Below are 12,550 nucleotides of genomic sequence, written 5' to 3' on the forward strand. Positions count from 1 at the left end.
GAGTACTCTTTGGGTGTGGTCAGTCAACCAGCTAAAAATCCACGTAACATCAGCTTCTTCACAGGAATATCATGGAGGACTTTGTCAAAAGCCTTACTGAAATCAAGATACACTACAACTTGCATGCAGAAGATCCCAGGTTTAATCTCTGGCATACCCCCTTAAATTCCTTTAATTAATAACCATGAGAACTGGAATCTTACTTTACTTTGAAGAGAAGAGGAATATCAAAGGCTTAAAGCTCAGGCCTTGCATTCAGAAGGTCCCAGCAACCAGTGTCTAAGCACAGGAGCACTCTCCCCTTCTGAGGTTGACATGACCACGGGGCCACAGAGATGAAGAAGTCTAAAAGTTGCCGTATCAATTAACCCAAGCCAAATCTCTGGGTGTAGGCTGGCGGTTTCAATCAATCATAGGCAAGTCCTAAAGGCTGAAATGCAATCTCAGAAGTTGGGGAAACTTTTGCAAAGTCAGAGAAGTTAGGTTCTAAATTGAGGATTGTCAGAAGGAGGTTCCCTTCCATTCTGCTCTGGGCAAATCAGGTCATCAAATATCCTTGATCTCGATCTCTCTCTTTCTCTCTTGCCAAATGCAATGTGCTAATTGAAGTCTTACTTAATGGCCCTATGGAGCTCAACATTAATGAAGCACTGGATGGGGTCCCCCCAGCCCTTGTTTTTCCTCTCTGTAGGAACTACTTTGCCAAGACGCACTGAGTCGCTTCCAGCCACTTTGAAGCAGGATAATAAATAGGCTGCAGCAGGAATAATTCATCATGAGCGACGTCCGTTGAAACTACCAAGGCAGCCTCTTCCCGTTATTATTTTAAGGTGTCGATCTTCTTTGCTGCGGGGGCAGGCACGGTGAGGGACGGAGGGAAGGGATGCCCAAAGTGCTTTGGAACTCTTTTCTGGAAGACAAATTATACCTCTCAAGAGTTCTCCCTGCAAAGAGACGGCTAAGGGCCTGTCTCCCCCTGCTGGTGTCTGAAGACAGATATGAGGTGTTTTTTTAAAAAACAAAAAATAAAACACCACCCGCATTCTCCACACCTTTGAAGAAGGAGCCCTAATCCCGCAGTCTAAAACTAGATTGACGGATTTAAGGAAGGTGGATTAGGAGTCTGCCTTTCAAGTGTGTTTTTAGCCATGCATAATTTCAGGCTCCGCACCTTTTTTGGGAGAGTTTCTCTGAGTGCTCTGATAGCTCTCCCTGCACAGAGAGAGAGAGAGGGAGAGGGAGAGAAAGAAAAAGCCGCTTTATATTATTTTAGTCGCAGCTTCCAGTCATCCTTCATTAAGTATTTATCTGGCGTTTAGGAATTGGCGGCGGAGCGTGGCAAAGTACCCGCTTTCGACTCAGGGAGATTTTACGATAGAATGCATAACTGAAACATCTAAGAGAAATCAGCTTCCCAGAGCGGGGAGAAGTGGTCTGCAGGAGGAGGGAGGTTGCCCGTGGAAATGGCAAGCCTGCCCTCCACCAACCAAAAATGCTACAAAGCGGTATGGCATGACTGGGATAGTGGTGGAGGCATATTTCTCACTTGATTAAATTCTACAATCCAGAACTGTGTCAAGGGCTGAAATACAGTGGGCATTTGGCATTGTAGACCAACAGGTCTAAAGGACTTATGGGTGTTCAGATTCCTTTGCTTTATCTGAACTGAAGATACTAGACCTGGGGAATCTGCTGCAACCTCCTCCTTTGCATAGTTTATGTTAAGTTGTTAGGAAACCCTCTATTCCCCTCACATATGCTAGGGTTAAATGTTCCTAAAAATGTATATATCAGTGAAAATAACATATAAAGTGTGTTACACAGCTCCTACCCCAAATTTCTGAGAGATCACCACCTTCCTTACAGACTCTCCCTGGTGTTAAGTTCTGCAGTTCTAACTCCCCATAGAAGCTCAGGGTAGTAGTGGTGGTGGCGGCTTCATGACTGAGGGGTCTGATACTGCTTAAGTTGTATAGCACAGACTGAGCCAAAGACTAACCATTTTCATTACACCATAAGAAGCACTTTGCAGAACAGATCCCACTCCATCAGATGCAGAGAACATAAGAAGAGCTTATGCTGAATCAGGCCAATGGCCCATCTAGTCCAACATCCAATTTTCAGCAGCCAACCAGATGTTCAGAGAGAGCCTTGAAAACTAAGGAGCAGACAACGCTGACCACTGGGCAAACTAGATTTTAATTGATGGCTCTCAATACATTCTGATGTATTATTACTTATTGTTCTTAACTAATTTGTTTTTATTGTTTCATATTTTATAAATATGTTACTAATGTTGTAAGCTCTTTTGAATCCCAATTTGAGAGAAAGGCAGGATACAAATACATTAAATACTGCTGCTGCTGCTGCTGCTGCTGCTGCTGCCACTAATAGATTGGGGAAGGCGTTCCCCGTGAGGTGCACGTTGTCATTAACTTTTTTTTGTGAGGAATCTGAAAACATTCCTGTTTACGTAGTTGCATTTGATGACTGAAGAATAATGTTCCTGGTAGCGCTGAGATTTCTGGATGAAAGTACAGTTTTAATAAATAAGTAAGTAAGTAAAACACCTGCCCTTCTGTGCTGAAGCCCAGGGAGTGCAATATATCTGTTAATGGAAGCCATATCTGCAGCAATGAGACACAGAACATTTCTCTCCCCACCTACCCTACCCCCGCCTCAAAGTCTTATAATCTGCATGGTTAGAACACTAGGTGTCACTGTCTGCATATGCTTTTAAAAAACAACTCACAAAGCCGACTTGAGGAATTTGCTTCTCTAGGGCTACAAATCAGAAGTGGGGAGACAACTCAACAGTTCAAATGCAAATCCTAAGAACATAAAAAGAGGGCCCAACTAGCCCAGCATCTTCTCACACTGGGTAACCAGACTCCTGCAGGAAACTTGCAAGAAGGATCTGAGCACAAGAGCACTGTCTCCTCCTGTTATTTCCAGAAACTGGTATCCAAAAAACACTGCTGCCTCTGACAGTGGAGGTAGAGTGTAGAAACTATTTTAAATCCTCGAAAGCAATTAAAATAAACATGAAGATAAAACACAGGTCAACATTCTACATATCAGGGCTTTGCCTAAACAAAAAAATGTTTCTTCCATGTGCCAAAGAGAGTACAGTGAAAGTGCAAACCTTCTGACAGTGGAGGTGGAACATAGCAATCAGGGTGATCAGCCACTGATAGCCCTCTCCTCCACTAATTTGTCTAATCTTTTAAATCCATCCAGGTTAGTGGCGTTCACTGTTTCCTGTGGGAGCGAGTTCCATAGTTTAACTGTGCGCCGCTGTGTGAAGAAGTCCTTTCTTTTATTTGTCCTGAATCCTCCAACATTCAGCTGCATTGCATTCCCACAGGTTCTAGTATCACAAGAGAAGGAGAAAAACTACTCCCTCTTTCTCACCTTTTCTCTAAACTAAAAAGTCCCAAATGCTGCAACCTTTCTTCATTAGGGGAGTCTGTACCTTTTGGGGCTTTCTAAGAGTGGTGAAGATTTCCTCTTTAAAAGGGCAGTGGCCACCAAACAGAAGAGTGGTAGAAAGAGAGAAGAGAAGAAAAGGTTTCAGTACCTACCTTTAAGGTCTTCACTGCCACTGTGAGGTTATACTTCTTCCAGACACCTTCGTATACCTCGCCATACTGGCCCCCTCCAAGTTTGTGCTTCATGGTGATGTCTGTCCGTTCAATCTCCCACTTGTCGTAGTTGGGGGACACACCATAGATTGTGGGCTTGTTGCGCTTGGGGGCTGGGTAGTGCAGAGTGGTGATCAGCCCATCTGCCACGGTCGAGTGATGGTGGACCAGCTCGGCCAAAGTGTTGAAGCGGCTCTCCGAAGACACATAGAGCTGGGAGCAAAGGCAGAGAGGGAGAGAGAGTCACCACAACTCCATGTTGTTATTATGCTGCTGATTTACATAAAAGTTGCCTGTTTATTCGTTTAGATGGTACGTATTTATACAGTTACTAGTTTATTATTGCTGTTTCAACCGCCATGGTCATATCAACCACAGATAAAAGATATGCACTAATACAATATTAAAAATAACTTAAACCAAAATATATATTTGCATCAAAATATAATAGTAATATTACTAGTAATAATAAAACATCATCAAAAGGTTAGAAAAGATTACAATATGAAAGGTAAAAGGAACCAATACATTAACATCATCAAATTAAATCTCTAAATTACCGGTAAATCATCCAATTAAGACTTATTATCATAATTAATTTATTAATCACCTTCCAAACCACCATATCAAGGCAATTTACGTTTAATATAATAAAAAATTAAACAACTCACAAATGATGAACACTTTTTTTAAAAAAGACTAAACCCTTAAGAAGTGGACATACATGGTAAAAAACCCTTTGTCCAGCTGTGAAAGCCTGTCAGAACAAAAACGTTTCCAGGAAGTGCAGATAGTGGGCCTCTGTCATTTCTTGACAGAAATGCCGTTTCACAGAACAGGAGCAGCCACACTAAAGGCCACGCTCAGAGTTAACTGCAGAGAAGTCTTCCGAGAGCTTTGAAACTTGAAGACCACAAGAATATATGGGGTGCATAAGGGATAAGGCAGTCTCTCAAGTTATTCCTAAAAGCTTTCCTACATATTTATATTTTTATCATACAGGCAATTAATATACTGACTTAGCAGTATATAAATATATTTATCAGTAAATGAGTTTGGCCAAACTGCGAGAAGCAGTGAAGGATAGGCGTGCCTGGCGTACTCTGATCCATGGGGTCACGAAGAGTCGGACACGACTGAACGACTGAACAACAACATCAGTAAATAAAATAAATAAATATTCTTTTGTTTTAAAAAAGTATTTGCATGCTGCAATTTAATAAAAGCAACACCAACATCAGGGAGGTTTCTAGCAACTGTAACACAATAAAAGCTAACCACAAATTAAAACAGATTGCCAGCTAACTATTAAAGGAAAATGTTTTCCTGTAATTATCTGCATAAGGAAAGTTTTCAGTGAACGTTTGAAGGTTAATATAGAAGACGCCTGCTTGAATCTCTCTGTTGGAAGAGCATTCCACAGGAGTGAGCCAATAATACCGAAGGCTCTGTTTCATATTGATGTCAGATGTGCTGCTCTGCAAATTCACTGGAAACTACCTTATGCTGAGTCGGATCATTGAGTCAATCCAGCTCAGGTGTGTCTACACCGACTGGCAACAGCTCTTCTGGCATTTCAATCAGGGAATATTCCCAGCTCTACCTGGAGATGCTGGGGACTGAACCTGAAGCCTTCTGCATGCAAAGCAGATGCTCTACCAGTGAGCTAAAGTCCTCTCTTCTAAGAAGTATGTAAGATTCCAGTTCTCATAATTTTGAAAAATAGGAAGCTGCCTTATTCCACGTCAGACCATAGGTTCATCTAGCTCAATACTATCCACACTTGCCAGGGTTTCAGGGAGGGAACAATCCCAACCCTATGTGAAGAAACCAGGGATTGAACCTGGGAATTTTCACAGATGCTCCACCCCTGAGCTACAGCCCTTCTAAGGCCCAGGTTCGTTACCATAAGCAATATATGAGCCTGGCATATATATCAGAGCTTGCAAACTGGGCAGACCACAAAGGAGACTGCCCCAAAAATGTTGTGCCAAGATTTTGAGCCAAGCAGACAGACAGTGGAGTGCATTTTTTCCATGGCCTCCCCACCCCCAGGCTTTTACAAAATGTAAATGTAAAAGTTTAGAGAAATGAAGTGTCTCTCCCGTCTAGACCCCCATCAGATCCCACTTCTCAACTGATCCCACTTTTTGTCTTGACCCCCATGAGGCCTAACAGTGCTCCCCCAATCCTGGACAAGCTTTTGGATTTGTAAGAAATCAATCTTTCAGCATGGCAGCACAACTTTGGAACACCCTGCCTGTTGACATCAGGCAAGTGTCTTCACTATACTCTTTTCGATGCCTCTTACAGAACATTTTGGTTTAGACAAGCCTACCTAGATAGGTAGAATGTTGACATGTGTTTTAATCTGATTTTTAGCTTGTGGTTGGTTTTCATTATTTTTTGAATATCTGTTTTACCAATAATTTTATTCTTTTATTCTTTTGTAAACTGCTATGAGGTAGGGTTTTGTTGTTGTTGTTCTTTTTACAATACCAAATTTTGCGAAATGAATAAAAAGGAATAAAAGAAAGCTGCCTTTGAACCAGTCTGGATATTTGACCATCTGTCTATCTGTCTTTCATGCTACAATGCTTTCTGATCCTTTAACTGGAGAGTTCAAGGACACAGCCCAGTCAGGCAAACACATAGGATAAAAGGTAAAAGACCCCATGGCAGTTAAGTCCAGTCGAAGGCGACTATGGGGTGTGGCGCTCATCTCACTTCAGGCTGAGGGAGCTGGCATTTGTCCACAGACAGCTTTCCAGGTCATGTGGCCAGCATGACTAAACTGCTTCTGGCACACAGAAGACCATGACAAGTGGCAGAGCGCATGGAAATGCTATTTACCTTCCTGCTGCAGTGGTACCTATTTATCTACTTGCACAGGTGTGCTTTTGAACTGCTGAATGACAAGCCCAAGAGGCTCAGTGGTTTACACCATAGCACCACTCACATCACCACTTGGGGTATAAAACAAGACCAGTGTGGCCTGGGGAGAGTTCTGAGCGCTGGACAGAAAGGTCTAGGGGCTGAAAATATACTGATACAGTTGTAAGAACATAAGAAAAGCCTGCTGGATCAGGCCAATGGCTCATCTAGTCCAGCACCCTGATCTCAATGAAGCCAACTAGATGCCCCAACAGGAACCTAAAAGCAGGACCTGAGTGCAGCAGCAACTCTACCCACTTGTGATTCCCAGAAACTGGTATTCAGAAGAAGTATTCATACTGCCTCCAATGGGGGGGGGGGGTTATAAGAGCCCTACAGCAGGATGAGACCAATGGTCCATCAAGTCCAACATCCTGCTCTCACAGTGGCCAACCAAGATGGCCATGGGAAACTCAAAAGCAGGATCCAAGCACAAGAGAACTCTCCCCTCCAGTGGTTTCCAGCAACTGGCAATGAGAAGCATTTGTGCCTCCAACCATGGAGGCAGAGAATAACTACAGTGGCTAATAGCCATGCATTGCCCTCTCCTCCATGAATTTGTCACATCCTCTTTTAGAGCCATCAAAGTTGATGGCCATCACTGCCTCCTGTGGGAGTAAGTGCTGGAGTTATTAACCTTGCACTGTGTGAATAAGTACTTTCATTTATCTTTCTTGAATCCTCCAAATTCAGCTTCACTGGATGTCCACAAGTGCTAATGTTTTAAGAGATTGAGACAATGACACAGTGTGGTTCTTTCTACACAGACACATACAGAGACACAACACCAAAGCTATTGATCTAAGTGGAAGAGCTTGTGAGATATTAAATTCTGCCAGCAAGCTGAGTAATGAGACAGCAGTCTTGGAAAGCCACAAAAGCCCAAACAGCAGGCTACCACCTCCAACCCCCAGGGGACATATGATATATATTTTTTATCAAATGGCTGAAATTGATTGTTTAAGAACTAGGCCTGCTGAGACTCTTGGTGTCTTCTTCTCTTCCCTTCACAATAAAATTAGGATGAAAATTCATAGATTCCTGGTGGTAAGCCAGTGACTGTTCACTTTAATGAAATCATCCTGCCGGTATCCATTCCCAACAATTGCAATTAAAACAGTTCCAGGGAAAGAAAAACTATTAACCTGCTTCACGCAAATCTAAACTGATTATCATAGCGAGTATTGGTCATTCATTGGCACTGAGAGTGCTGCCAGACTAAACAGAGTGCCTTGTCGCAATGCTGGGACAGGCTACAAGTGGCAGAACATCTTGTCACTAATGCTGCACTGCCTTATGTCAACAGGAAAATCTAAATCTCTCCCCGCGGAGATGTACCTGGCACCTCCACTGCTTAGTCTGTGTCCTGTGCTGAAGACATACCTCTTTACCCTGGTTCTTGTGACTGTAGTTTGTCTTAAAATGTTTTCAGTACAGTTGTACCTTGGTTTACAACCATAATCCGTTCTGGAGGTCTGTTTGTAAACCACAACAGGTTGCCACCCAAGGTGTGCTTTCACCAATGGGGCATCAAAAATGTTCATAATCCCCAAAAATGGGTTGTAATCCAAAAAAAGGTTGCAAACCGGGACACGAACTTCCGGGTATGATGTGTTTATAATCCAAAACGTATGCAAACCAAGGTACCACTGTATTGTATTTTAAATTGCTATAACCTGCCCTGGAACCTTATTGTGAAGGGCAGATAAAAAATAAATTAAATTATTACTATTAATAAAAATAAGAAAAACAACAATAAAACAAGTGCTTGTTTCTTATTCTGACATCCTCAGAGGGTTTCAACTGAATAATAATAATAAAAATAATCATAATCATAATAAATGCTATATATTATTACAACATATTCAAAAAGTAGTAGTAGTAGTTGTTGTTGTTATATCCCACCTTTTCCCTTGATGGGACCCAAGGTAGCTTATGGTTAAAAGCAAGAACTGTAAAAACATACCCAGTAGATAGAACAATAATAAAAACCAAACACTGATAGGAAATGAAAACCCAAAGGTCATCTCGTCCAACCCCCTGCAATGCAGAAATCACAACTAGGCTCCCTGACAGATAGACAGCCTCTGTTTAAAAACCTCAAGCGAAGGAGAATCCGCCACTTTCCAAGGGAATCCACTCCATTGTTTAACACCTTTTACTGTCAGAAAGGTCTTCCTAATGTTTAGTCGGAATCTACTTTCTTGTCATTTGAATCCATTGGTTCGGGTCCTGCTCCCTGGAGCAGCAAAAAACAAGCTTGCTCCATCTTCCATGGGACAGCCTTTCAGATTTTTGAAGGTGGCTCTCGTATCACCTCTCAGTCTTCTCCTCTACTGGCTAAACATATCCAATGTTTAGTCAGAATCTCCTTTCTTGTCATTTGTTGTTGCTGTTATTCAATTATTTATTTTTTGTCATCTTCACACGTTTTCAATCTTCCAGTGATCCAACTGGAAACCAGCAGTACTTGGCTCTGCTACCCTCACCCAACAAAGCCATACCAAACACATGCACACACAATTTTTTTGCGGTTTGGAAAGTGATGGAGAAACAAACAGGTGAATAAACGATGAACGGAAAGTCATGTGAGCAAGCTGCAAGCAAACCAGGATGAATGCTTGCTATTCTATAACCCCGTCCCATAGATGAATCAGAACAAATGCTCAAGAAAGAACAGTAGTGGTCTAACCACCATGCATGCTTTTAGCAAAAAAAAAAGAAAAAGAAAAAGAAAAAAGATGTAAAATAAATAATTAAGATATGCCTGGAAGGCCAACCAGGGTCTGCTCTCACCTTCCCGTCAGATGCAGTGTTGATCCGGTAGTGGTAAACCCTTCCCTCGTATCTCAGCGATATGGACCGCTGGCCTGGACTGCTCTCACTCTCCCGCACCAGAAAGCTACCGTTGATCCCACTGCTCAGTAGGTACTCTGCTGCATTGCGTGACACTGGCCCATGGTACCATGAGTGCTTCTCTAAGCTGTTCACGGGGGTGATGTAGTTGCTGGGGACCCAGCCTTGCCCATTCTTTGTCTGAGCCTCACACCACTCCCCATTGTGGTTATAGCCCAAGACGCGGAGCTTTTCACCTTTTCATTAAAACAATTAAAACAAAAAGAACGAATATTGGTCATTGACTATAACCAAGAAATGGATGAATGGATTAAATAAAAACAGCACATACAGTGTATATTTTTACATGTACGGGCAAGCATCTGAGGCAGCATGTGGTAATAACACCCAACAGATAAATGCAACGTTTAAAAGCATCAGAGGGGGAAATAATCTGAAGCCGCTTAATTTTTGAACTGGAAACAATTTTTACAAAGCCAGAAGTCACAACTGCAGAAAGCTTTATCACATGGTTGCTAACATAGGTCATCAGGTAGATCGGGGTAGGGGACCTCTGGTCCACATCTTGCAGGATGCCTTTGAATTTGGTCCACAAGGGCATTTGGGGAGAAACATACCCACTTGTCAGTCACCCTACATCATATGATACCAGCTGTAGAGATCTGTTATATCTGATCTAAGTACTAAGATCCAAGAGGCAACTTGCTCTTTGATGGTAAAAAGCAGCAGCAAAGAGTTAGCACTGTGATCCCAGAGTGCTAAGATTGGAGATAAGCCTCTGCCTGTTGACTCTTAAAGATCAAGCAAAAGTTCATCTCTGATTTTAGCGCTGTGTGACTACAGCACTGAGATCAGAGGCAAGCCTCTGTCTGCTCCCGCAACTTGGAACTTGGAACCACCTGGAGTCATCTTAAACCAGGCAATTACCGGATAGGTGTCCTCACCCACCTGCCAAAAATGGGCCATGGATCTTTCCTAACCCTGGTGTGGAACCAGCATGGACATGGTCAACTTCACTGTTCCAGGTGTGCCCACTGGAAGAATCCCAATGAAAAAAAGGCATCCACCATTCCCAGAGAGGGTTCCCACATTGCCAACTGTGTGAAACAGATCTGATATGGGGAATGGGGCCTGGAAATTTGTTTTAAAACTTTTGCATGAAGAAAAGTGATGGGGGGGCAGGGAGAACCACTGTGGTACCATTCCCAAGGCAGCTCCAAACACCACATATCTTCATCTCAGAGCAAGGAGACCAAAGTTGATCTCAAGGCCCATATTGAGAGAAGATGCTCCTTAAAGGCACCAGAGACATGCTTTGTCGAGTTTAGCACTGGCACCAAGAACCTGGACTTCAGCTCAGCATCAAATTGGAAGTTCATATACATGGAATGAACAAAGGAAGGAGTCTGTCAGCAGGCTGCTGCAGAGATAGAAGGCAGGCTGAAATACCAACCTCTTGTCTTTGAACTATTTCCATTTTGTCTGGTTACGTATTATAAAAGCTACTGTTTAGCTTTGGGATTTGGTGCCTGAGTTTGATTGTTCCCTATGCCCTCCCCATAGTTTGCCCTTTCAGGCCATGCACTGTTTTTGGACAAGCACTGTTCTGAATGAAAATAATGACACTCTGGACACACACTTGGTCTCATACACACTTTGTAGTCTGATCCTGACATACATGTCTTACCTTTAGTTATGCTGAGAGTGTTGTCTCCACTTGCTACAAAATCATACAGGGCAACGAAAAGGTTGGGGTCATTTTCTCCGGGACCTGAAAGCAGATTCTCCTTGGAGTTCCAGCGGACGGCTTCACTTAGGCCCTGGGGCTCAAATTCAGAGGCTACTGGCCTCTGAAGCGCTTCTGGAAAAGTAAATGAAATGGGATGGGGAAGAAAAGGGTTAATTTTCAGATAAGAATCGGGTGTGGAGCACCTAGTGTGTCAGAAGCAGAGGCATAGAGTGGAGGTTGCTGGAGGGCACCTAAGAAGGCTGCAAGAGCTCGTGCATCCTGCAAGCCCAGCGTCATTTTTGCAATTCTGGCAAAGCGATGCTGGGCTTACAGGGTGCTGTGAGGGGAAGCCAGGCAGGTTGTGCAGTGCAGTCCCAAAGCATTGGAGAGGCAGCGCGTGCCCCTCTCTGATGCTGGGACCCAAGGCTGCAATGGTGCCCTTGCAGGTTCCACACTGCCTTAAAAGAAGCACAGGGCCGGCACACAGAGCTGCTGCGTCCTTCCAGCTAAGAAGGATGCAGATGCTCCGCCCCCAGGCACCCCCCCCCACCCTATAGCCCAGAATATACCCACCCCAGGCGCTGGTGGGGCACGCTCCGCCACAGGTCAAGAGAGGATGGCAAGTGTGGTGAGAATATTCAAGGACAATCAAATAAACATTTTAACATTCCAGTGTAGAATAGTATAGTATAATGTCAAAATAATATTTTTTATTAGTAGAATATTGGTATCTTTTCAAAATGAGAGCAAGAGCATCAAGTGATACTGAGGACAATCCTAGTTGTGATCCAGATTCGCCGCTTGAACAGAGCGCTGGAGAAGACTTGTTTATAATTATATTGTGAGAATGATTCATGTTCTTATGTAGCTGCATTGATTTATACTTTCTGGATGTCCCATGATCATATTATAAAATACTAGTGTTCTATGTTATAAATCAAGCACTGCCAGGAGTTGTTTCTTTTTGTTTTCCAACGTATTTCTTATCAATATAAAATTTGGTGTGGTATGAGCAAACTTTTATTCTGAAAGTGAGGCCCAGAGAAAAAAGTTTGAGAACCACTGTTAAAGGACATTTATTTTGTATTTTGGCTGATTTATATTATAAATATAAATATAAATATATAAATATGTAAACAATGTTGTTTTATTATTTTATGATTTTATGTAAATTGGAGCCTCAGCTTCAGGATCTGTCCTTCCAGTGAGCACTCAGGGCTGATTTCCTTCAGAATGGATAGGTTGGATCTTCTTGCAGTCCATGGGACTCTCAAGAGTCTCCTCCAGCACCATAATTCAAAAGCATAAATTTTTCAGCGAGCAGCCTTCTTTATTGTCCAGCTCTCACTTCCATACATCTCTACTGGAAAAACCATAGCTTTAACTA

General features: G+C 42.8%; 1 protein-coding gene across 2 annotated transcripts in view; it reads right to left on the bottom strand.

Moving 5' to 3' along the window:
• Positions 1–12,550, bottom strand: part of ABL1 (ABL proto-oncogene 1, non-receptor tyrosine kinase) — a 117,849-nt gene that overhangs the window by 29,405 nt on the left and 75,894 nt on the right. For both annotated transcript variants that reach the window (XM_033138387.1, XM_033138388.1), the window contains exons 2-4: positions 11,122–11,295; positions 9,375–9,670; positions 3,585–3,857 (exon numbers count right to left, since the gene is read on the bottom strand). In XM_033138387.1, the coding sequence (XP_032994278.1) occupies positions 3,585–3,857; positions 9,375–9,670; positions 11,122–11,295 (743 nt within the window). The remainder of the gene's footprint in view (positions 1–3,584; positions 3,858–9,374; positions 9,671–11,121; positions 11,296–12,550) is intronic.

This window comes from Lacerta agilis, chromosome Z (assembly GCF_009819535.1).
Source record: "Lacerta agilis isolate rLacAgi1 chromosome Z, rLacAgi1.pri, whole genome shotgun sequence".
Classification (NCBI taxonomy): domain Eukaryota; kingdom Metazoa; phylum Chordata; class Lepidosauria; order Squamata; family Lacertidae; genus Lacerta; species Lacerta agilis.